The sequence below is a fragment of the Podarcis bocagei genome (assembly GCF_964188305.1).
Source record: "Podarcis bocagei genome assembly, chromosome: Z".
Classification (NCBI taxonomy): domain Eukaryota; kingdom Metazoa; phylum Chordata; class Lepidosauria; order Squamata; family Lacertidae; genus Podarcis; species Podarcis bocagei.
Genome location: NC_138140.1, coordinates 3,503,080 through 3,529,767, shown reverse-complemented (window position 1 = coordinate 3,529,767; position 26,688 = coordinate 3,503,080). Strand labels below are relative to the sequence as shown.

Below are 26,688 nucleotides of genomic sequence, written 5' to 3'. Positions count from 1 at the left end.
TTAAAGCCATCTAATTTGGTGGCTATTGCTGCTTCCTGTAGGAGAGAGTTCCATAGTTTAATCATGCACTATGTGAAGGACATCTGTCCTCAACCTTCCAACCTTCATTTGATGCCCACAAGTTCTCCCCCTTACAAGAGGTGGAGAAATACTTTTCTCTCTCAATTTTCTCCATACTATGCATAATTTGGCAAACTTCTATCATGTTGACTCTTCCTCGCCTTTTCTCTAAACTAGAATGTCCCAAATGCTGCCACCTTTCCTCCTAAGGGAGTCTCTCCATCCCCTTGATCATTTTGCTTGGCCTTTTCTGAACTCTACAACGGCAGACTGAGTAGGCAGCCTTCGGCGATGTGACGGTGGTGGCAAGTCCTTGGGCAATGGTAATAAGATCAGGCAGGGGTGTTACAAATGTGTTCTGTTTTCACCTGTGAAATGCCAGAGGTTATGGCACTCTCCATGAACACTGGAGACAGCTGGCACCCAGGAGCACCCTTCTTTGTAAAGCCAACAAGCTGAAAGACATGATCTGCAAAAAAATAATAATCCTAGGGCTCTCTATAAATTTCTACTAAAATATACTGCTTTGCTTCCAAGTGGAGTTCAGCTACAGACTTCCAAGTGAAAACTGCTTATGTTTCCCTCCAAAGAGGCCAAGGAGCAGGACCTATGAAAGAGGAGGGGTGTGTGGGTGTAGGGATATGGTGCTGAAGTGGAGCAGGAGGAGCGGAAATAAAAACATGTTCCCCCTTTCCCTTCCACTCTGGTTGAAACAAAGGCCCCTTTCTTCTGCTCAGCTCCTGCCCCATCAGCACTGCATTTATTCAAGGGATGGTGGCTGGCAGGTAGCTGCCTTAATTGGGCAATGCTGCCTCTCAACATCCATCCAGAAGGGAAACAATACAAATCTGCAGCTGGTATTCAGCCCGAGGGCTGCCCTCACCCAAGGATTAAAAGGAACTGCTATCCCCACACACTTCAGCCCCAACCCCTGCAGCTGGAACTAGTTAAAATGGCTTATGTTTCTGAACTGCAGTCATTCCCATCACCTCTGAGTAACTGGGGGATTCTGGACACCTCTGGAATCCAGATGCAGAGGCCAATTCCACATCGAAACCCAGTATTTGTGTCTCTCACACTCTCCTGCCTTCACGCCTAACTCTGAGGGGGATGGACAGCAAGGCCATATCAATTTGACAGAGATATGCTGCCTTGGAAGCTTTGTGTCGGCAGCAACGGGGTGAGTGATTGATACTGCAATACCTTTGATAACCAAAGTGCTACTAATTCATGCTTGCCCATCTGATGGATGGGTGAAGATCTCAGAAGGAAGGGGTGCTGTCTCAGGAGCTGCCTAACCAGAAATAAGGGCCATTCATTGTGTACAATAGCACACTGTTGGTCTGAAATGCAGCTATCCTTTATGATAAATCCATGTGGTTTGAAATAAGGAACATCTGGAAACATAGTACTCAAGTTACAAGGGAGAGGCCACTCTCCCCATTACTCCCTTTTCATCAGGCAGAACTGGAAAGGTAGCTAGGGGCTATTTCATACATGATGTTTTATTTACCTAAACGGATTTGGGGGAGGGGCAGGAATAAGTACACCATCATGTGTGAAGACAGTGCACTCATCTATTTCAGTTCCTTGGAGGGTCCTGCAATGGGAACAGGTGCATTTTTACTTGGCAAAAGAAGCTAAGAGCATTGCACCATGTTAAAGATCAACAGCAGTTTCACCGGGTGAAAATTATAGACTTTCAGTTGTTTGCAATGAGCAAATCAAAGAAAAGCCACTGAAATAGCTCAACACAACAGGTGCTTCAAGTGGTTCCCCCAAATTTAGCTGAAATTGCAACTTATACTGGCTTCCGCAGTCTCACTATTATTCAACCCCTTGAATGGAATCCCTGTAGATTTTGATAATAAACCTGATTTGAAATGGGAGTTGAATAATTTCGATTGCAACTGTACATGCTTGCTGAATATGCACATTTTCTACAAACAAACAAACAATCTCTATAATCATACATTTGTACGCCACTCTCTCTTCAAGGCCCACTTTGTTGGGGTGTGCACATTTCTGTGCCTGTTACTTGGTTGGAGAAGTTCAGGAAAGTGCAAATCTTGGGTGGCTGTGTTTTAGTTCTCATAAAGTGCAGATTAGGGAGCTTTAAAATGCAAACCAAATCTAGTTTCTCCCCCACCCTTACTATAGAACCATCTCCCAGCCTTTATCTTCTTTTCTCCCTCAAACTGCCATTACCACCCTTTCAGCTGCCCTCAAACCCCTTCCTGATTGGCTGGGTGGCATTTCCTTGAACTCTTGACAGATGAGAGACTCAAGTAGGTAGGTAACCTATCTGAAGGGCTGCTATTTGATCACTTTATAGTAAAACGAAACCTTTGTAGTAAAAGGAACCCTCAGTCTGATTTCAAACCCCCAAACCTCCAAACCTAAGCTGGACAGAGGAAATCCTTGTTAGAGTCTGATTTATTTTCTACACATTCCAATCTGATTTATTAGACAGGATTTGGCTAGGGAATTTGCCTTGCAGAAGCAGACATTATTGCTCATTCAAAACAATACTTTTCTCTCTTGCTCGCTAAAGACTCGCTATACATTTTGAAATCATGAGATGCACTAGCTACTTCAAACCCTTGCATGGTCCATTTGTGTCTGAATTCCCCTCCCTCCCTCTCTCCCATGTGTGTAAATGTATCTGTATTTTATTTATTTTTACCTTATTAAAAATAAAATAAAACATCTAGCCCTCTGACCATCTACTGAGGGGATGCAATAACATAAAACTTAAACAAGTGAAAATAGCACAATTCACAAAACAACTGAAAGAGGTTAAATATATTACAGTTAACATACAATCATAAAGCTGCTCTAAAGCTACGGAACATCTCTCTCCCATGGACTGGGGAAAAATAGAACCCCACAAGTGCCTGGGTAAATAAATAGGTTTTAAGCTGGTGCCAAAATGAGATAAAAGTCACTCCCAGAGGGGAAAGCATTCCAAAAAGGAAGACCCTGCTTTCCCAATTGTACAATGAGCCTTTTGCCCAACGATGAATTCTAAGGAGGGTTACCTCTGACAATTTTAAAATGGGCCTGCTAAGCACCCCCTAGGGCAATCAGAAATTTCACCCTATTTTTTAAATAATTCAGAAATGGCAATAAACATTTTAAAAAAACAACAACAGCATATGTATAATGCAAAAATGTTTTCAAAACTTACCCGCAAGAATGTCTAGAAGTCAAGTTTAAAGGAAGGGAGAGATGAAGATGTGAGCACACTAGTGAGAGTGAGATAATGCTGCCCTCTTCAAAAATTCAGTTGCCAGACCCAATAATTTTAGGTGCCAGTGGATTCTTCCACCTATCCTGATATGATTGACACCTCCCTTTTCAACTCATTCCTGTTGTGCTGAAGTTGGTTAGTTCACTTTACTGTGTGCTGAGCATGTCACATAACTATTTTAACACAACTTCCAATTCCAAGTTGGTAACTCCTCACAACACTTCCAGAAGTAGGTTAGAGAGAGGAAGTTCAGAGGCATGGAAATTCACACAACCAGCTCACAACGTTGCACATTCAAGCAGAAATTGACTTCACCATGTAATGTCAAAGTAGTGAGTTCAAGATTATCACAACTGACCCACAGACTGATTTGGGGTGAAATGGAAGGGGGAGAACTCAGGGTAAGTTCGTAAGACCTGAAGTGTCTGATAAGCTACAACAATATATGGTGCTGCTGCTGAATTCTGTGGACTCCAAAAGTGGATCCAATGAGCCATCAAGATTCTTTATTTTAAAATGTGTAACCCCTCTTTTTGAGGAACTCCCTCCACAAAGCTGCTTACAATATCCAGTAAAAACCAACTCCCCCTCACAATAAAATGTATTTCTTAAAAATACAAAATACAGTACAACTAAACAATAAACCAGCATAAGTCCCCTTGATGGCAATTCAGAAGGAACAGAAAACACCAACAGAGAGTTCTTACCTCATCGTCCTTGTACCATGAGAGGTTCTCAGCCGTCAGGACGAACCAGTACTCTTTGGAGCCACCCTTCATGATGCCAATGTTGTTGATGGTGAGCCAGCCCTTGCGGATCACCTGTGTTATAAAAACGTATCATTGTTACGCATGCCAGCAGCTGACTCAGTGGATAAGAAGAGAATGGCATTGCACACACAAACATAGCAGCATATCAAACAGCAGGGCTGGTCCAACAGCTGCTTGGATGTCCTCTATGGAGGATGAACCTACGCCAGCAAACTGAGACCTGCTTAAAAACAGGAGAAAGAGCCAGACCAAGAAGGCAAGAACTTGCTTATCTTAGCTCATATATCCTCTGCCAAGAACACATGAGGAAGGCTCTAGGGCAGAGATCTATAGGGCTGCAGTGAAGAGCAACAAAACCCCTGATGCCTTTGCCAGACATCAGAAAACAAATCATAGTAAGAGGTCCAAGTCTGAAGTCAGGAAGGTGCACACCATTCAGCAAGACTTGGAAGGGGAAGTCTTATTGGGTTGCAAGGTGAGTATTAAAAAGACATTTCAAAAGACCAGAATCAAGGGCTATGGTGTTCCAGAATAAAATAAGAGGAACATCTCAAGAACAACAGACATCAGGGAGCCCCCGTTTTTCCATTCTTGATGGTGGGGATAAACAGGGCTCTGTGTACTCTGTAATTCAGTGCAAGTGCAGGGAACCCCCATCCTCACAACTCAGTTTTCATTTTGTCAAAGGAAATTTCTACCTGATATGACTACCAAAGTAGATTTGAAAATGTGTTGGCAATATCCAGCCAAATCCCAGGAGTTATATCAGGATTTCCTGTGGTCATCGAAGGTGGTTTCAGGACCACATGCCACTCTCCTTCATACGAATTAAGTATGCAGAATTTGGCATCCCCTGACATATGCCATACAAGCTGGAGAGTTCAGCTTATCTTTGCATGGTACCTGTGTTGCTTTGGCACAGTTTTTTTAAAAAATCTGCAGTACACACAACCGTGTTTAGACCCCACTCTGTAGCAAAGATTGAGTAGATCAAACAAAATAAAAAGAGGATTGCAATCAACAAACAATTGAGTTAATAGCATTTTTAAAAAACAACAGTAAGTATCTGGAAGCAAAGGTGCATCTGGAATTGATATCCTGGATTTAATATGTGTTTGTGTGTGAGAGAGAGACAGAGACAAAGAGAATGAGAGTGCTGTACTTGGGAGGTGCGTTGTCACTACACCAAGAAACAATCAGCCTGCAGCAAACTACAGTCTGAAAAATCTTTTAGCATGAACCATCTGTGTTCCACGAGGAAAACGGAGTACTACAAAGACCAACACAACTGCTAAACTGACTGATTTTCTTTCTTTCTTTCTTTCTTTCTTTCTTTCTTTCTTTCTTTCTTTCTTTCTTTCTTGTGAAGACAATTGCACAACTACTGTCTCTCATTCTGCAACAGCAACACCACCATCAACATGTCTAGCTACATGAGTCTATGACACTCGTGCAAGTTGTGGTAACGCTACAGTTAGTGGTTTGCCATGACCATGCCAATGGCCCCTGTATCCTCTCCTAGCACAGGGGGGGGGGGGATAAGCCATAGTCCCTGAATTAACATTTGGTCTCAACTGAGGACTGTGGCTTGTTTCCCGCCACATAGCCGAGGGCTTCTCCACACTCACCGTTTGTCCACTCTTTTCCAAGCATAGGTCTGCACTTTGAGGCTCCATGTCTGGGTGCTCTTTCAGGTTTTCTGTGAGTTGCTGGATTCAGCTTTAAAGAGTGGCTTTTCATGGGGGAAGCTCTAGAGCAAAAAAGGGCACTCAGATATGGAGTTCTAAAGCACAGACTGCCTGGAAAGCATAGAGGAAAAGTAAGTGTGGATAAGCCCCAAGATGTAATGCCAAGGTTTGGTCTTGGTTTCTTTGAGCAAAACAAATCATAGTCCCTGGACAAAAAGGCTTGTGGTTTGTTGTCCGTGCTTGCACTAGAGAGGAAATGAAGAGGAAGAGGAACCAATTTGCACATTGACAGTAAACAATTAACTACAGCTTACTATGATGTGTGCACTGGGCTGTTCATAAGGTAACCATGTGTCCTACTTTGCAATGACAGGTTTCTACCGTATTTTTCGCTCTATAACACGCACCCGACCATAACACGGACGTAGTTTTTAGAGGAGGAAAATCCGTAGGCATGTCACCCGTAGGCATTCCCTCCATAACACACACAGACATTTCCCCTTACTTTTTAGGAGGAAAAAAGTGAGTGTTATGGTGCAAAAAATACGGTATTTTGAAAGGCTGTCAGATGGCAGTCCTCTATTTGAAAGTATTCTCTATCTGAGGGTTGTCAAGTCCAAGTCTAGTTTAAAGATAAAGGAACCATAAAAAGGGAGAGGAACTTTGAAGTTGCCCACAATGGCTAGTTAGTAGAACCTGGTCAGCAGACTGAGCAGGCGCAGAAATTACCTGGTGCCTTCTCTACTATTGTAAGAGGTATCCTGTTTCTATTTAAATTATAGTAATTATTTCTAAATTTGCATTTGTACATATGAATTACCACATGCCAGCTTCTGTAATTCTTGAAGATTCTGTATTCTTGGATACCAGGCACTGTATCCATCCCCTTAATGCTTGATAAAACTTTATAATAAAGTTTTAGTGCAGGTATGAGCGCTCAAAACTCAAAGACAGCCTGAACATTTAATTGCCAATTTTCTTTTGCAAACCAGTTTTTTCTCTCCAAAAAATAGAACCATCACACTTTTTAGCACACCTGGATTAAAATTTAGAAGGGTTGCAAGGGAATAGGGAGGTGGGATAAACTTCTTTGGCAAGGCCACTCTGGTCCCTAGGTTATCATAGCTGTTATAAGGAATAGTTGCTCTGAAAACGCCTGGAAGAAAAATCTGGAAGCCAAGAAAACTCCACTTGTTAAATAAAATAAATTCATCCAAGTATGCATGTGTGCCTCCTAAAGGCCCTGAATAAAGAGGGAGGTTTTTGTGGGGAGGGTTTTATTCGGATTCTTTCTTTCTTTAACTCATGGGATGTATTTGAACAATCATCTCTCAGCTTAACAACAAGATAGCATATGAAGCTATAATTTGATGTTGGCTTAAGATCCTGGCTTGTTTTGAAGCCATTAGCCACAGTTTTCTGGTTCAGATAAAATGGAAAACTATGGTTAATTGAAGATTTCCCCCTGATTCAATGACTCCTGGTGCAAAAGTAGGAGTGAAGGGCCAGAATGTACAAACCATACCACTCTTATCTAGACTTTCTTTCTTCTTACTCCTCTTTCTTTATTATTTATTTCATCTTGGAGAGACCTACTTCTGCTCCCACTACACCCTCCTGGTTTTAATCTTCTTATTGATTACAGCTAATCCCCCCCCCCCAGTTATACTCAAAAACAGACTAATTATTAACACATGAAGGGAAGCAACATTACAGAAAAGTAAACTTCACTGGAAGGAAAGCAGTATGAAGATGTGTAAGATATTACGGCATTACAATCACTTATTTAAATAAAGATTGTTTATTTGTTTACAAAGATAGTCAACGTAACTCAAAAGCTTTACACTGCCTCCCTTCCCTTGACTCGTCAATCTTCATTCGTTTTGCTATCTCTGTGACTTTGATGTCAGAGAGCCAGATCTCATGTCGGATCCCCCATTCCTGCTGCCATGGAAACATCTGGGGAGGCCTGGGAAATAGCTCAGATCCAAAGAAGCCAAAGCTAACACGCCCCCAAACCAGGAAGAGATTTAGAGCAGCTCCCAAGCTAGTCTGAATTTCCCTTGACAAAAGAAAAAGTGCAGAGGAGTTGAAGGGCGATCCTTTGACCTCACGTCTGCCCTGCCAGTGAGACCTCAGCAGGGCTTTGGATGGGCAGTTAAACCAACTTCAGATTCCACACATCAAAAACATATAATTTAGGATTGCACAGTCATTGGATGAAAATATATTTCATAGTTAATCTTTAATTTAGCAATGCACAAATCGCAACACCACAATTTATCTTTCCAGTTTTTCCATCGTCTATTTAACCTACATGTGGAATAAGGTATCAGCAAAACGCATGTGTTTGTACTGGTTCCCTTTAAGGCCAACAAAGGAGAATTCCACCATATCTTTTGCAAACCTTTGGACCTAGATGTCATCCTTCCACATTTTAATGTGAAACTATTTCCTGCCCTAACTTCTAGTTCTAATAAAATGTAAGGGACTCCTTTGTAGCCTTGGAAAAATTTCAAATCCAGGTCACAGTGGTTCTCATTTCTGGTTGAAATAAAATCCCTTAATGGGAAATATTGAAATAAATGGAACAGACTCGTGATTCATTTGAAGCCCTAGTTCATCTAGGCATCCAGTTCTTCCCTGCTCCACTTCAACAAGTATTGTCAAGCCATGTGCACTCAAATTGAATTTATTCCCAGGCAAGTCTGCTTTTTCCTATTTATAACTTCACTGGTGTTTTAAATACACAGTGTATTTGTATGCTTGTTGTTGTTTAGCCGTTTAGTCGTGTCCGACTCTTCGTGACCCCATGGACCAGAGCATTTGTATGCTAGTCTATATTAAAATATGGTTGCATCTTTTAGTGGTGAGCTGCTCTATACTTGCAGCTTGTGGTGTGACTTTAAGCAAGCATGCCTAGCATCTTTGCCTAAAATCCCTTCACACGGCAACATATTGCACTTCAGCAATTGGATTTTCAGTGCTTACAGCCTAGTGGATTACTGCGAAACCAGCTTCCCATTTGCTGCATTACTACTGCAAGTCCTTTAGGAAGCAGTTTCCTTCCTCCAGGCAAGAGTGAGCCATCCAGGCTGCCCCAATTATTGCTCTGTCCAGCCATGAAAACTGTGGAACGAAGGACGCAGTTGCCGTCCAAGTGCATATAAAGAGTTAGGTGCACAGGAAACAATGGGACACAGTCCTTTCCACCAAACTACAGGAAGTAATGGCCACAATAATTCTGGTATTCTCTAAGCAGAAAACACGAAATTCTGCAACCGGAATTAAGAACCTCTCCAGCCACCCCATGGCACGGCCTATAACAGACCTGAGCAACTTAAGACTGAACACAGCTTCAATAGCCATGTATTGCAACCTGCTATCTGATTGACAGCTGTCACGTTCATTTTTCCGCCCAAGGCAGCCAGCAACAGAAAGAGGGTTACTGAGCCACCAGACATGGCTGGTATGTACTGCTGGCTGAGTTGTAGAAGCCAAACTTATAGGAACAGCATCCTAACAATCCAGAGGATATCTCTGGTCTACCTAATAGCAGACTACATGCGATAGCAGCAAATCTATAATTTTGGACAGAACCTTATTGCTAATCACGTTTAAAGGAGGCAGGTGTCGGGGGGTTAGTTTAAACCCCCAAGGGGTACAAACGTAAGGGAGGCAGAATCCTCTTCCCCACCTACTAGTCTTCTTCAGCCCACCAGGGGTCCTGTGTCCAGTTTTGGGCACCACAGTTAAAGGAGGATATTGATAATCAGTGCTGCATAATGGTTAGAGGGTTGGACTAGGAGGTGGGAGACCAGGGTTCAAATCCCCACCCAACCATGAAGCTCATTGGGTGACCTTGGGCCTAACCTACCTCAAAGGGTTGTTGTGAGGATGAAATGGGGGGGGGGAGAACCATGTACACCACCTTGAGATCATTGGAAGGTAAAAGTGGTATATAAATGTAATAAATAAATAAATAAAATAAAATAAAATAAATGTGGAGAGGAGGGCGACCAAGATGATCAAGGGTCTGGAAACCAAGACGATTGTTCTATGGCTCTGTCACTGCCTGAAGTCCACTTTCCTTGCACCCATGACCTGATGCCAGAAGTGAGCTCAAGTGGGAGAAAATTGCTTGGGAATTCAGTAACCCGTGCTAGAAACCCTATGGGTACTCTAAATCACTCCATCTCCCTGTTAGACATGATTGATAACAGGCTTGTGTTTCTGTAGTTTGGACCTGAAGGTGACACCACATATTATGCAGCAGACATGATTGCTGTAGCAACAATGGCATTATAATGGTTTCCCTCCTGCAAACACTGTTGACAGGTGAGTGACGTACCTGTGACTTTAAGCCAGAGGAGAGAGGAGGCAGATCAGGATCTACTGGCAAATCACTGAACTGCAGGAGATTGGTAAGGTTTTCTAACTTCCAGTTGTGTTGTAATAGCAACAGCCTTTTAAATGTGTTTGTGGGAGGGGGAGTTATTGTTTAGCTGTTTCTGTTTTAACTATTTAATTGTGTTTTATCTCATGTTTTTATCTTGTGAACCATCCTAAGATTTTTACTATACTAATAATTTTATTACTTGTATTCCACCAATCTGACTGGGTTGCCCCAGCCACTCTGGGCGGCTTTCAGCATATACAGAAACATAATAAAACATCAAGTGTTAAAAACTTCCCAATACAAGGCTGCCTTCAGACGTCATCTAAAAGTTGTGTAGTTCTTTATCTCCTTGACATATGAAGGGAGGGAGCTCCACAAGGTGGGTGCCACTCAGTGCTTTTTTCTGGGGGAACACAGGTGTACGCATGCCCCTAAACATTTTGTGAATCTAAGTTTGGCCTCATTGAGGGGCAGTATTTCAATATGAGTAGGAAAATGAGAGTACCCCTAAACATTCTTTTAGGGGGGGGGGAAGCACTGGTGCCACTTCTGAGAAGGCCCTCTGCCTGGTTCCCTGTAACTTCGCTTCTCGCAGGGAGGGAACCACCATAAGGCCCTCGGAGCTGGACCTCAGTGTCCGGGCAGAACGATGGGGGTGGAGACGCTCCTTCAGGTATACAGGACCGAGGCCGTTTAGGGCTTTAAAGGTCAGCACCAACACTTTGAATTGTGCTCAGAAACGTCCTGGGAGCCTATGTAGGTCTTTCAGGACTCGTGTTATATGGTCACCAGTCACCAGTCTAGCTGCCGCATTCTGGATTACTTGTACTTTCCGGGTCACCATCAAAGGTAGCCCCACGTAGAGTGCATGGCAGTAGTCCAAGTGGGAGATAACCAGGGCATGCACCACTCTGACAAGACAGTCCGCAGGCAGGTAGGGTCTCAACCTGCGTACCAGATGGAGCTGATAAACAGCTGTCCTGGACACAGAACTGACCTGCGCCTCCATGGACAGCTGTGAGTCCAGAATGACTCCCAGGCTGCAGACCTGGTCCTTCAGGGGCACAATTACCCCATTCAGGACCAGGGAGTCCTCCACACCTGCCCGCTCCGTCTCCCAAAAAGAGTACTTCTGTCTTGTCAGGATTCAACCTCAATCGGTTAGCTGCCATCCATTCTCCAGCTGCCTCCAGACCCTCACTCAGGACCTTAACCATCCTCACTGATCTCGGATTTAAAAGAGAGGTAGAGCTGGGTATCATCCGCAGACTGATGAACACCCAACCCAAACCTCCTGATGATCTCTCCCAGCAGCTTCATGTAGATGTTAAAAAGCAAAGGGGAGAGGATGGAACCCTGAGAGACCCCACAAGTGAGAGCCCAGGGGTCTGAACACTTATCCCCCACCACCACTTTCTGGACACAGCCCAGGAGGAAGGAGCGGAACCACCGTATAAAAGTGCTCCCAGCTCCTCTAGACAGTCAAGAAGGATACCATGGTCAACAGTATCAATTGCCTTTTGATGAAGGACATTATATAAATCTAATGAATAAATCTAATAAATAATAATAATAATGAATAACCGTTTTCACTCTGTTCACCAACTAGTGACTTTTGCTCCCTCATTTTCTGTTCTGCCGGACATAGTATTAGGGTTTACTGTACTTTGTCTCCCTGCCCCGCCTGCAGCCAACGGAGGCATCCCAGCTTTTCCCCAGATGCACCTAAATTAGTACTTGTTAGCACTGCACATTGAGTGGCCTTTTTTACTCACCAGGATCTCATCCTGCAAAAAGAGGGCCATAGCAACAACAGCAGCAGCAGCAAAGACAGGAGCAAAGAAAGGAGAAATCATTACTCAAGAAAGCGGGAGGAGGAGGAAGAAACTAGGCTCCAAAAATAAAGGGGGAGGGGGGGAAATATAAATATATAACAAAACCAAACATTTATCACTAGAACCTTTTGCTAAATCAGCACTCTAGTTGCAAAAACAGCAAAAAGACCACATCACAAAACAAAATCTGCTTAGGTAAAAGAGGGGGGGGGGAGTTTTGTTTTGGTTTTAAAGCACCTAAAAGTGAAACAGACTGAACAGGTCTGAAGGGCCTCCTCCTCTCCCACTTGGGTGGTATAAAGTGGCTGGCCTTGCCTGAGAAGCAGTGAAGAAGTAGCATTTTCAGAAAGGGCCTTGGGCCTAAGTCCACCTAGTGGTAGGTCTGAGGTTACATTCATGCTACACATTTATATGTATTTTATACCCCTTTAACTGTCACGGCTTCCTTTAAAGAACAGCAAGAATTGTAATCTGGCAACTGTGTGCTGAAGGTTCCTCCAGCAGAAAGCGGAACCCCTGATCACAGGGTTGATCCCTCAGCAATAGGGGGGAACAATTCTGTGTTTTAAACACGCCGTAAATGGATGTTCTGTCCATAGCTGTCAACTTTTCCCTTTTCTTGTGAGGAAACCTATTCGGAATAAGGGAATTTCCCTTAAAAAAAGGGAGACGTTGACAGCTATGGTTTTGTCCCATGGTGACACAGGGCTGCGGTGTAGGAAGTTCTTTACTCCACCCAAATGGGGCCTGGAAATTTCCAAACTCATAAGAACTTTAGAAGATTGAATAACACCCCAGATGCTTCCTTTAAAATGCAACCTTTTCAGCGTTGGATATCTTGTTCTCACGTAATTCTTTGGATAATAAAGGTTGTATATAATGCTAAATGTACGCAGAGAAGACCCACTGGAACTGAGACACACGACATAGGCTTTGTTCACATGGCTGTTTATTCGATTTCCATGACTTTTCTCAACTGTTCCACATTACATTTGAACTTTCACACTTCCAAAATCCACTTCCAAAACTAGTGGAATATAGTGGAACTATAATTGAATACAGTGCATGTGCAACACTCAGTTGCACAATTTGCAAAAGGATTCTTTTCTAGAATCAAATAACATGGAAATGAGCACTAAATTTGTACTAAATTCTGCTTTTGTTCCAGAAGTGGCTTTTGAGTCATGTGTAAGCTCAAGTATTAATGCAGAACTTAACAGTTAGAGAAAAGTCATGGAAATGGAATAAACTGTCATGTGAATGCAGCCTAGCTTAGGTCCATTAATTTAAATGGATCAACTCTACAAAATCGTTGTATTTGGCTACAACTCTAAGCCTGTGAGAAAGGACCATGCTGTTCTTAATTTTTGTAAAGTGCAGAGCAACTTTAGAAATTCAGTAATAAAAACCAAAACCACATTGAGCACAACTGTTATTCTATTATTACTATTAATATTATGCTCTTTGGCCACATTGAAGTCAATCTGAAAATATAGTAATGGCTAAATTCAGTCCTACTCATTTCAGTAATACTTATTCCCAGGTGGGTGGAAAGAATTAAAGCCTAACTTTGTTTGGATCCTATCAATTACCATTATTATTATTATTATTATTATTATTATTATTATTATTATTACTGCCACTATCACCATCCACAAGGTTATCCCTCCATACACCATGCAGAGACAAGTATACAACTACCAGTGAGGTATAAGACTGGAACAAAAGTGGGTTGTTTTCTTCTTTAAAAAAAAACCACCATTAGGCAGTGTGTATCCAACGATTAATTCAAGAAACTTATTTCGGGCCAACCAGTGGAGCTAGCAGGCAACAATACAATTAAATCTTTATCTGATTAACTTTACTAATGAATATTAAAGCTCTAATGAGGATTACACTCCAGGACCCCCCTACCACCCTGGGTATGGAATATTTTGCTTCAGTGAAATGGGTTCGATGAGTTGACATTTCGGTTCCTCCTGCCTTCCAAGATGTGTCAGTGAAACTTCCATTGCCTCCTGCAAAGCAAAGTGAATATCCATCTCAAGGCTTTAAAATGTGGCCCAAGGTAGCCACGAAAGGGGCTTACCTGATTCCCAGCTGTTTTCTTCTTGCTCATCTGGCTACTCCTTTGCTGAGCACTGCATGAGAAATTAAAAAAAAAGGCTGAAGACGTTTTTCTTTTCTTTTCCAGTTTTGACTCTCTTGGGATGGCTCATATGAATCCAGATTTCTTGGCCTCTGCTTGAAATCCACGCTTAGCCGGAATTGCTCTCTCGGGTGGGGGGGGGAGTTTAATTTTTATCCCCCCCTCCCCACTCCTTCTGTGATCCTGATGAAAACACCCAACACACACACGAATACACACTGTAGGTATTATTCTCAGGAAAGAAGTTCTCATTGCCATCACTAAGAGAACTCAGGTCTTGCAACGCTCTTTCTTAAGTGGGTAACTGCTACTAATTCTCAGCACACAAGGTTCTCTGCTTGTGAAATTTAGGATATAAAGTGCTGTGAGGTATTATAACTGCTATTTCATGGGACTTCTAAAAATAATAATGGAAGAAAGGATATATTTACACATCCCAGGTGTCTTGTGCAGATGAGACTGTCACTTTTTACCAAACGTGCAAAGGAGCAGAAAAAGATGGGAATTACATTGGTAAAACTACAGGCAAAATACATCACCCAGCTCACCACAAAGAACAAAACCTGGTATAATATTGTATGGAGTTCTAGAAAAACATGAACAAAGGGCTCATCCTCACTTCCTGTGCCTAGAAAGCATGGGTATGAACAGTTTTACACATGATCTGTGGTTTCTAGGCATGGATTCGAGTGGTTTTGCCTTTGTCCTGCCACTTCCCCTTGGAAAACCTGCTCTTTGATGCTAAATCAGAACAAACAGCAATTAGCAGGAAACCTGCTTGCTATTCATTCCGATTCAGCCCTAAACCATGGGTTTCCCCAGGGGAAAGCAGCAGGGCAAATGGAAGTGTAGATGAGCCCAAGTCTTGTGGCACCTTAAAGCTGTTTAAGAGTTCATGGGTTAGGATCTACTTCACCAGATGCATGAAGTGTATTCCTGAGCTGATGGCAGAAAAACTCATGGCAAATGTGATGCAGAAGATAAAAACCATAATTAAAGGTCCCTCTAGAATCACGTTTTCTTGCAGGTCTAATTGTGCAACATGTCACCGATACAAAAATACTGCATTAGTGGCGGATTTAGTCTGGATTGTCCACACATCCTTCTGCGTTATTATTAGTTCTGTCATTGTATGATTGCCATCTGTAGGGGTAGCCCTCTTGCACGACAGCAAAACAAAAGTGGGACAACACAGTCTGCCCAGAACATTTTAATCTTTAAGGTACCACAATATTCTTTTATCCTTTTTGCTGCAACTGATGAACACAACCGCTACTCCTCCAGGGGAAAAAAAACATGTCATCTCCTCATTGCTGGTACTTACTTGGCAAATCCAATAAAATCTTCATGGTTTGTGTTCATGTAGGCTAGTTCAATATCTATCAGGAGCATGACCTGGGAAGATAAGATAAGAAAGAGAGGAATGAAAAAGGTGAACCAGTTACTTGCTGGATTACTGCAATGTGCTCCACGTGGGGCTGCCCTTGGGCCTAGTTCGGAAGCTCCAGCCGGTACAAAGTATTGATGGGGATATTTGGCTGACAACATGTGACACCCTTGTTAGAGCATCTTCACTGATTACCCACCAAGCCAGGTTCAAGGTCCTTGCATTTATTAAAGCACTGAACAACTTAGGTACTGGTACTTCAGGGACTGCCTGAACCCTTCTATCCCAGCTCTATCACTGAGGTCATCTGCAATAGCATTGCTGGTCGTCCCCCAGATTGGCAAGTCTCATTTGACAACAAGAAACCCAGCCTTTAGTGGCATCAGCCCAGGACTGTGGAATGCTCTGCCAATAGAGACCTAGTGGGCACCTTCTGCCTCAATTTTTAGACACTTACTGAACACCTTTCTATCCCATCAGCCCCAGGCATTGCAGAGCACCACCAGCTACTGCTCTTCCTCACCACTCCTGCCACCTCCTTGTTTGAGAGGCAGAGAGGTGGCCAGGCAGTGGCATCCGCTGGTTGTCCTTCTCAGCATCACCAGGGTGAAAAAACAGTTTGTGACACTGAAGAAGAGGAGCAGATCTGTTTGTGAGAGAGGGTGGGGGAGAGAAGGGGGCCCTTTCAAGATCTTAGCCTATGGCAGATTCCCATCTGTGCTCGAGGCTGGTTGTGTATGTGTCTGTGAAATGAGAATCCCCTCCACACACACCTGATCTTTGGTTCTGCTCTCTCGATCGCGGATGTGGGTTGTAACAATTCGTTCCATTTCCTCCCGTAGGTGTGGGTATTGGCTGAGCTGCACAGGAAGAGAAGGGGGGAAGAACATGTGCATATGGGGAAATATAGGGTGGATAGTGGCCAGGAAATTACTGCTGCTACCACCACTGTTCAGTCCTCATCAGAAGATCTGGTCGTTGGGATGGGGTGGGATAGGGGAGGTATAGAAAAGAAAAGTAGCAGAGAGATTTTCCAAGTTCCAGCCATGATACAACATTTGCTCTTCTTTACATCTTAGTCAGCATCTTGGTTTGACATGTTTGAGAGGCAGCTTTGCTGGAACTAAATCCCCCTATTCTCACCAGCAGGAAATGTTTAGCAGAACAGCCATCTGTCAATGTGTCTTCTTAGGTTATTCTTTTGGCCTCCAGGTCTGAATTCATTTTATTTGAGGGATGTTTGGAATCATGGCCAAGTTTCAGCCTCCAGCAGGGGTAGCCAAGATGGAGCTCTCCAGATGTAGCCAAAATGGCAGCCTCCACCTCCCAACAGCCCCAACCAGCAGGGCCAATATCAGGGCTGACCAGTGTTTCAATCCAACAACATCCAGAGGTTACCACATTGATTACCCCTGCCCTACTGTGTAAGGCACATAGTAGATTCTCTGCAGAAACTAAGTATGAAGATACAAAATCTTAAGAAACAGCATCTGATGCCTGACCTCATCTCAGGATGCTACAAGCAGTGGTTGGTACAATTTAGTCAGTACAGTAATCATTAACCTGGACCACTCAGTTAATTCCTAAATTAAAGGCACCAGGATTGAAGACTACCTGGATGTTATACACTATTGACCTGTAGCTGTCTATACCAACCATCTTTAACCCGGAATCTTCCAGATGTTTGGACTCCAGATGTGCTGGCTGGGACTAATGGGAATTGTAGCCCAGCGCATCTGGACAGCAGTAGCATTCCGTTCAACACCCCCAGTTCTGCTGGGACACCCGTGGAATTAGTAAAGCCACCACAATTTCTGATCTAATCCCTGGGCGCCCCAATTTCTCCCTGTAAGAGGACAGGGGCTGCAGAAGCAGTTCCTAGGATTGGCAGTGGTGTTGGGAAGGAGGCATGCTGTTTGTTTTCATCCACTCAGGGCACCTCTGCGACAGCATTTTCCACAGAGACGAGGAACTGCCTCCCGCGTTGCCAGTTCCCAGCCCCCACAGCCCTAATGGGCTAGGCTGCAACAGTTAGAATTGGTGGGAGGCACTACTGAGAGAATTCCCACCTCAGGGGCTTAAAGTGTGTGTGCGGGGGGACCAGTTTCATGGGAATTTGCATTTAGGAATGAAAAAGCCTGGGCATCCCGAGAGGGACTTAGGGCTCTGCCTCACTATCTGGGTGATGGGAAGGGACTTCTGGACAGGCTGCCCTCATGCTACCTGGGTAAATCGAGGGCCCAGAGACGGAGGCGTGGACATGTAGCCTGCACCTCGAAATATGTTTATTCTGCTCTCTTTCAGTTGTCCTTCTCCAACCCTGATAAGCAGTGGTGTTTTGTTGTGCAGTCCTGCATGAGTCACCTGACTTGCACAGAATGTGGCATCAAAGGACATCATCTCAATTTTTTTCTCGGGAATGTTGGAAGATATGCAGTAGGTTGGTGCAAGCTGTTTACACTCTGATTGTAAGTGTAAGGAGAGGAATAGCTACTTGTGATTACCAGTGGTGAGATACAGGCATTATGCACATGCCGAAGACACTCTCCCTTATCATAACTAAACTCTAGCACTGGAAATAGTTTTTGCACAGTTCTTTAGCAGACAGAGACCTAAAGGGCTACGCCTGATATTAATGTCTGGGTAGATCCTTGGAGAGGAAAACAGCATCTAAGCTGCTAAAATCATAAGAAATACTTTTGCTCACAATAAGGCCCGAAGCACCTGTGCACATGTCAAAACATTCCCCAATTAAAAACAAAGCAGAAGAGTATGTAAAGTTTAAGGTGATCTACACAGATTGAGTGTTTTGCTGTTTTCTTCATTCCAGAAAAGCTGGATATTGTGAGCAGCTTGGGGGGGGGGATGCAGAAGAGCAATGCTTTGTAAAAATAAAAAAAAGTCTGATGAAAAATGACAATTTCAGAGGAAACATCTAGATCAGAAGCACCAAGAGATTTGGTATTAATAAAGAGCTCCAAAGTCAATGTGCATTTTATATACTTTTTTGTGCGTTTTGTTTGTTTTTTAACTTGTTTTTACCATCTTTTGAAGGGATTGGTGTGAAACTTGGGCCTTTCTAAGGCTCCAGCACCCATCAAGCTCTGAGCCAAAATGCAATGGCAAACTGAATGATTTAGCAGAGGCTGTTTATATGATGGCTCAAGAGAATCAGATGCAAGATGCACCTTTTCACAAAGTTGATGCACTAAGGGCTGATCCACACTTTTACACTTGGTATAAAGAGCCCAGAGATTATTTAGTGAGAACTTTACTGAGAACCCTACCTGAAAGACCCACCTAAATTCTGATATCTTGTTGAGGGTTTTTTTGCCCTGGAGTTTTCCCGTGAAAACTTGCTCTTTAGCCCACAATTGGAGCAAACATCAATTCGGGTTTTCAGCAGATTGACATTTGCTACAATTGAGTGCTAAAGAGTGGGTTTTCACAGGGAAAGCCCACCTTTTTGCTGCATTATCTTGTCCAGAGGCAACTATACTTATAAGTATGTGCCATACCTGAGCTTTGAGTCCTACAAGAGCCTAGCAAGGGCCCTGTCAGATAGAGAAGTTCCCTTCTGGATATTTATACCAAGGGTAATATAAGATGTGTGGTCTATCAGAAGAATTTTTCCATTTTGACAGGGTTTTTTTAAAAAGACATTTTATAGCCCCTCTTGTTTTACTTTAGTGATTAATAATTTAAGTAATTCACGAGCTTAATTAGGATTAATAAAGACTGTGTTTTGGCATATGCATCTTTTCAAACTGCAAACTGCTTTGAAATTTTGGAACACAGGATAGACTATAAATACAGTATGCAGAAACATGCTATGTCACTTTGGCTGAAATTAAAATAGCAGATATGCCTCCTTGACAATGGTAACTGTGAAGTTGAAATTAGGAGTGGCAATTATAGCTAATTTTGCGTGGCCTGGTACATAGCAAAAATGGATGCATTGAGAATACTGGGTATCAGAAAGCTGAGCAGCATAGGATAATATTGCTTCTCTCTACTGAAGCATTTTGGTCTTATTTACAAGTTGTGTTACTGTTTTCTGTGAAACAATAAGATTTAGACTCATTGGAAAGAATTTGGTTACATTGTTAAGCAATCCATATTTTTGGTTCCAGAAGAACAAATATAAAGGCAAATATAAACAGGCAAACACTAAGGAAAGAAACTATGAACCGAACATCTCATTGCTTACTTAAATTGAAGCTGATAGGCAAGATTATAATTGAACATGACATGGTTACGGTCCTGTGCACACTTACCTGGAAGTAAGCCCCATTGAAAAGAATGAGATATGTAAATGATATGTTTAAAGCAGATGAGAAAATAGGATTTAGTACAGAATTTTCAAGGTATGAAAAGGTATTATTGGGAAACAATGAGAAGTTATTATTTAGAATGTATAAACTGTTGATAGAATGGCACACAAAACACGAAGAAATAAAATGGGTAATGATAAAATGGGCACAAGATACTGGGCATAATATCCAACTTCTGTTTTGGGAAAAATTATGGAAGGAAGATCTAAAATTCACAGCGTGCTGTTCGTTGAAAGAAAACTATATGAAAATGATGTATAGGTGGTATTTAACACCAGCAAAATTAGCTAAAATGTATAGAACTGCTTCTAATGTATGCTGGAAATGTAAAGAAAAAGAAGGCGCGTTCTACATATGTGGTGCAAGATAACTAAAGCATTCTGTGAAATGATATATAATGAATTGAAGAAAATGTTTGAAATAACTTTTGTGGAAAAAACAGAGGCTTTTTTGTTAGGCATTTTAGGTACAGAGATTCTTAAAGAGCAGAAAAGACTATTTATGTATGCGACGACAGTAGCAAGAATATTACTGGCCCAGAGTTGGAAAGAAGATAAGGTTCCGACCAGAGAAGAATGGCTAATGAAGATGATGGACTATGCTGAAATGGTAAAATTGACAGGGAGAATGAGAGACCAGGATGAGAAGAAGTTTAAGAAAGAATGGGAAAAATACATAATTTATTTAAGAGAACACTGTAAACAACTAAAAACTTTGGCAGGATTAGAGTAATACTTGTAACGTACGAAACACAGCAGAAAAAGGTAATAATATTGTTAACAAATTAGATAAAAAATGGATAAGTTGAAAGAAAAAGGGATTGACATTGAAAAGGGCGGTAGGAAGTCTGGGGATTCTGAGAATCATAAATGTGAAGGCGAACGAGATGTTTAAATTGAAATATGTTCTGTAAAACTCAATAAAACATATTTAGAAAAAAGAAATAATGAGACTTCTGAGAAAATGTGCATAGGAAGCTGTAAAGCAGTCTGACAAGGACTGGACAGCGTATACAAAGTATATTTCATTGTGAATCTTCTAACTGAAGTCATTTTTAAGGGCAGCCACAACTGCAACATTTGACATTACCAAGACTGGAATGTCTGAATATTTAGCTGCTTATTGCTCTAGATCAGGGAAGGGCAAGCTGCAGCCCTCCATAAGAGCCTGCTGGATCAGGCCAAATGTCCACCCAGTCTAGCATCCTGTCCTCAAGGGCCCAACCAGATGCCTCTGGGAAACCCACATGAAAGATTCAGACACAAGAGTGCTCCAACTTTGTTGAATATCCATGAGTTCTAGAGTGGGAGAAAATCATTTCTCTATGCACTTTCTTCATGCTATACATAATGAACTGGTATCATGTCACTTCTTACTTGCAGTCTCTCTAAACTAAAAATCTCATAATGCTTCAACCATTCTTCATAGGAGAGTCACTCCATCCCCTTTATAGTTGCCGTTTTCCGAACCTTCTCCAACTCTACAATCTCCTTTTTGAGGTGAGGCGACCAGAAATTCACACAGTAACAACTCTAGGTGTTGCTGTGCTTTTATCATCCCTTTTGACTGACCATGTTGACTAGGGGTGATGGGAATAGGGTGTCCCCAAACCTGCTTCAGACAGAGGGAGAAACATCCTTACTTCTTGCTGGTTAAGATAGAAGGAACCGTGCCAGGAAAAACCCAGGAAATTGGAAAATCTTTCTCAGCTTTTTGTTGTTGGAAAAATAGAAAAGCAATAACCATCTTGTTGACACAAAACAAACTACTCCAATCTGTGAAATGCTCTCAGTTTATTCAAAACTTTGACTATTTGATAAAAATTTCAAACAAAGCAGAAGGAAAGGAAAACTGTCATAGCCATGTTCACCAGAACTCATGCGGGGGAAACACCACACCTAGCGCATGCATGGGGTCAAGCGATGCTGGGGAAGAGCAGGCCACAGGCACATCACGGGACACCACGCCCACAAGGGATCATGCGTCGGGATGCAAAGGGGCAAGGTGGGGAGGCAGTAGCACGACGAAGCACCCAGAAATGCCATGATCCTGAACAGGAGAGCAGGTGAAACCTAAGAAAGGGGGCTGGCTTGGAAATTGGTTCTCAAATATTTGCCAAGTGCACATTTCCCTCTCCTGGACTTTCACCATCGTGTCCTTTATTCCAGAACGTGACAGCTGCATCTACAGGTGTCTCCCTAACTTAGGAACTTTCTTCCATGCTATGGAACTCGCAGTGGACAACCTCCATGCTATGGAACTCGCAGTGGACAACCTCAGACCACATCTCCAATCAAGTCTCTGCTTCTTCCTCTCACCTCCCTCTGCCCTCGCTTCTTCCTCTACTGTTCTGACAGCTGCCTCGCTCAGGTCCAACGTTACATATGGGCTGGTGCAACCTGCTGAAATGGTTGTCCTAGGCCTGGCCTAGAGCTAGTAATTACTACTTTGCAAGTGGAAGGTTGGTGGCCACCTTCTCTGGCAGAACCCCTGCACCTTTAACAGCAGCCTGGCTCAACACATAAAATAAACAGGTGAAAAGCACTATAGCTCAACGGTAGAACATTTGTTCGGCCTGCTGGCAGCTCCAGTTTCAACCCCTGATGTCTTCAGGTAGGCCTGGCAGGGCCAGACTAGGGATGAGTGAATCTGCTAATTTCAGTTTCTCATTTTCCCAATTCTCCACATTTTCACATTGCCATTGTCCACCCAGGGACAGCTGTGGCCAGGATTCCTGCAATTCAGGGGGTTAGACCAGATGACCCTAACTCTATTCCAACTATGATTTTATGATACACATTAGTTTATATAAAAAAATTAAGTCTGTATGAGAATTCATAAGCATTATAGTGCAAATGTCTCCTAATGTGTACATTTGTGTAAGCATTATTGTACACTACTTTAGCTAGGGGCTCATTTATCCACACACATCTTTCCTCCAGCTTTCCAGGCACAGTCCATGTTTTAAAGCTTCATGTCTGAAAGCTTTGTTGCCCTGGAGCTTTTGACATGAAAACCTGCTCTTTAGCACCAAACTGGAGCAATCCATGGAAAACCCAAATGGTTGTTTGTTGTGCTTCAGCTTTAAAGAGCACTCAGATACAGTGTTTTGAAGTGCAGACCTGTGCCTGGAAAGAGTGGGGCAAAAGTAAGTGTGGATCACACTTATTGTATTGATTTTTATGTATGTTTATTTACATCACTATATGTACTTTTTGCATCTTACTTGGTGGATAACTTCATTGCATTTCAGCTCACACAATGTTCTGTAAAGTGTAAATTAGGTAATTTTGCTCATCAGTGCAAATTGTGTCAAACTCCTGCCCCATGCCTTTGCTGGACTAAAACATTTTGCTGCCTGAAGGAAGGAGCAAGATCAGACACATTCCCTGGTACAGAAGCTGCCCAGGCAGCTAAATCTCACTTAAACTCTGGGCCACCATTATCCACCGTTCCTGGGGGCAAAAGGCCAGTTTGGAGTGAGGGTTTGCGGGTCAGGCTACGTGGAAGGCCCTTGAACATCCCTGTCCCCTCACTCTGCCTGACAGAAGGGCTGGGGGCCCTTGCTTGAAAAGATTCCTGTCTTAAACCTGAATTTCCCATCTTTCTATCTCCCTGTTGGAAAAGTGGCAGCTGCTTGATTTCTCAGGGTCAGGCTCTCAAGAAAAGGCAGAGGAGCAGAGCCGTTAAAAAAAAGGGGGGTGGCCATCTTGTTAAGGTGATGCAACAACAGCAGCGCGTTCAGGCTGTGAAGAGTCTTGTCATGTGTAAAATGAAATGTCAGAGCCAGGCCTGCCAGGCCTAACCGAAGGAACCATTTGTTTCCCTACACTTCCACCTCTTCCTCTAGCTCTTCATTCTTTTTTCAGCACCAGCTAAGTTTTTCCATCTTTTCTTGTGGCTCAGTTATATGCACCCACACATCCATCCACACCCACACAGACCGCTCAGAAAAACAGATGGATTCATTTCCCGTGCAATTTGCAATGATTAGTAACGATCTTTCGCTGATGGACGGGGATGGGGTTTTATAACTCAGGTCTGCCTTTCCTTGCGGCTTATATCAAGTCACTCTGGGGGTGAGATGGAATATTCAGAACAGAAATTCACTCACGGAAACAGGAAGGTCCAGTGAGCGCACGCACACACACACAAACAAGCAAACACAATTCACCTAACATGTAGGCCTCAAGACACCTAGATTAGCATTTCTCTTAGAACTCCAAAGAAATTCCCTGAGCACAGGGTTGTGTTAGACTAATAGCCAGCATTACAAAAGGCATGTCTTGCATTCATAGCTGATTCAGAGGGAAGGATTCCACCTACTGAAGCAGAAACATCAACTCTTCTAGCAGTTCCCCCTTCCCACCCAATCCAGGTCTAGGACCTTCTGGGTTCTGGGATTTGAGTTTTCAAGATATATCTGCTAAGCATGTGACACTGTCTGTAATGTGACAGTGAGAGCAAGAGAGGTGGACCTGACTCCTCTACCAACAAATAAGAGGAAAGAGCCCAAAGTGGAGCATTGCCTTATTCAGTGGGAGAAAACAAGTCACAAAGAGAGGGGGAGCTGCAGGGCAAGAATTCAAGTGCTGAAGGAAAGTGGGGTATAAAATGTCTCTTGAAAAGAGGTGCAGGAACTAAGAAAATGTTGCTTGATTGTCTTGGAACCCTCTTCTCCCAAGCTGTCACTTCAGAGAAGAGATTTTGCTCAGGACCTCAGCACAGAAGGAAAGGGTTAAATCTCCCTTTCCCACCCACTTGATGCAACCCCATTAATTTTCAGGATGCTATTTGCATTTTTTTAAAAAAAAAACAACCATGCATGTTAAAGATTCATTTAACGTCACCTCTTATGTAGCCCTGACATTTTCGCAATTGACTCATGGTGCAAGCCACACATTCAGTCAGAAGTAAGTCCCACTGAATTCAATGGGACTTAACCCCAGGATAATGGGGTATAGGATTGCAGCCTTAAATTGCTTTTGCATTTCTCATTTTGGACTGCTGTGTGCAGGCACTCTTCCTACTTCTACTCTCAAACCTGGGAATATCTCTTTGAGATTGCCGGATCCAGTCCTGGAATACAGGAGAGAAACGGAGTGGTTTTTAGTACAGCACTTGCAACTTTACTTGAGCAGGGAGAGTGAATTGTTAGGACACTAATCCAGCTGTAAACAATGAATGTATCAACTAAAGGGCAAGCTGGCCTCTTTAAGGAGGTGTGTGGTGCCCCCTGATGGAGTCCACAGGTTCAGGAAAACAGCACTGATCTGGCAGATGTGAGATGGCATCGTCTGGAAGAGATCTGGAATATCAATCTCAATTTATTTATTTATTTATTTGGTTTTTTGTGGGTTTTTTTTTTAATATCCACAATCTCTTTCTCTGCTTCCTTGTTCTCAAAAGTTTGGCTTTCCAGATGGGGAAAAGCAAATAAAACAGGTTTTCAACATGCAAATCAGGGAGAGTTTGAAATTGGGGCCGGGGTGTGTGTGTGTGTGTGTGTGTGTGTTGCAACAAGACTTTATTCTGAAACAAAGGGAGAGTATAACAAGAAAGGGCTTGCTAATAAGCAATCACCCTTTTTATCCAGCTGACTTCTGAATTCCTATCTTAAGAAATTTATAGCAGTTGGCTCTGAGTGATGGCAGACACAACATTACATTGTAAGTGGATCATTTATTAATTTGGGCCCCTCTTCCCCCTAAAGAGCTTGAGAACAACACTACCATCACCAACACCACTTTAACGTCTGAAAGAGCAAGATGGTTAATTTGCTTAATTATACCATCTGGAATTACGGTAACAAGGCAAAAGGGGATTCATCTGGTCTAGCATCCTGTTCTCAAAGTGGCCAACCAGAAGCCTGAATGGGGAACCTGCAAACAAGACCCAAACCCAAGAGCCCTCTCTCATCCCGTGGTTTCCTGAAACCATTGAGGCAAAGCATATCCACCGTGGTTAGTAGCCATTTGTAAATGAATGCATTACTAGGCACTTAGGAAGCAGGTAGATGGCTGTGTCATGGTAGATGTTATGGTGTTGATCGGGCCAGTTTGCAATCACAAACACAGCTTGGGGTTACTTATTATTGGCTGTGCAAATGGCTTGTTCACAGTTCCTTCACTCATATAACCAAGAATGAGGTTGAATCAGGTCTTCACTGAGAGGCTGTTATCCCTTTTACTGAAAACAGTAGGGTATAAACCTTGTATGCGCATTGCTCCAGCTCCCATCAACTCCAGCCAGTTCGGCCAATGGTCAGAGATGGTGGGAGCTGTAGTCCAGCAACATCTGGAAGGCACCAGGTTGTCTAACCTTGTTCCAGACACTGGACAATGGACAGATATAAAGCCATGAGATTGTACCCTTCTGTGACCCAGTGGCATGCCAGACTTTGTACGAAGCCAATTGGAATGGTCATACTGTAGGATTTGCCACCACCAGCAAATCCTCGTTATCAATATTGCTTTAATTCTGTTCTGTGATTTTTAGTGATATGGTTTATTTATTCTTACGTTAACTGCTCTGAGGTCGCTTGGGGATGAAAAGCTTCACATCAACACAGTAAATAATAATAAAAAACAAACAACTGTTTTAAAGAACTCAATGCCTATTGCCTACTAACAAACCAAGAGCCAAACTCTGGCACACGTCCCTCATTTTCCTCTTTTTGCTGGTAGGGATCGCTGCACTCGGCGTACCAAGAAATGAGCCCCTGTGTCTCTGTCCCTGGATGGATGGGTATGCCTGGGTGCAAAGTGGCATTGTGCCAAGGATCCCTCTCTTTGGGGGCGTACGGTTTCTTTA

General features: G+C 42.9%; 1 protein-coding gene and 1 long non-coding RNA gene across 15 annotated transcripts in view; both read right to left on the bottom strand.

Moving 5' to 3' along the window:
* Window positions 1-26,688, bottom strand: part of DNM1 (dynamin 1) — a 129,623-nt gene that overhangs the window by 46,619 nt on the left and 56,316 nt on the right. For 12 of the 14 annotated variants that reach the window (XR_014004240.1, XR_014004241.1, XR_014004242.1 and 9 more), the window contains exons 11-15: window positions 16,315-16,401; window positions 15,479-15,549; window positions 14,095-14,146; window positions 11,946-11,957; window positions 4,021-4,134 (exon numbers count right to left, since the gene is read on the bottom strand). Coding sequence is in view for 10 of the 14 variants with exons in the window: in XM_081179705.1 (XP_081035831.1) it covers window positions 4,021-4,134; window positions 11,946-11,957; window positions 14,095-14,146; window positions 15,479-15,549; window positions 16,315-16,401 (336 nt within the window). In the remaining 4 variants the exon portion in view is untranslated. The remainder of the gene's footprint in view (window positions 1-4,020; window positions 4,135-11,945; window positions 11,958-14,094; window positions 14,147-15,478; window positions 15,550-16,314; window positions 16,402-26,688) is intronic. The other 2 variants (XM_081179707.1, XM_081179708.1) reach the window with 1 other exon arrangement.
* Window positions 19,198-26,683, bottom strand: LOC308579083. Its single transcript, XR_014004263.1, has 2 exons — window positions 22,151-26,683; window positions 19,198-22,120 (listed from the first exon to the last, which is right to left on the bottom strand). It is a non-coding gene; the product is annotated as an uncharacterized lncRNA (long non-coding RNA).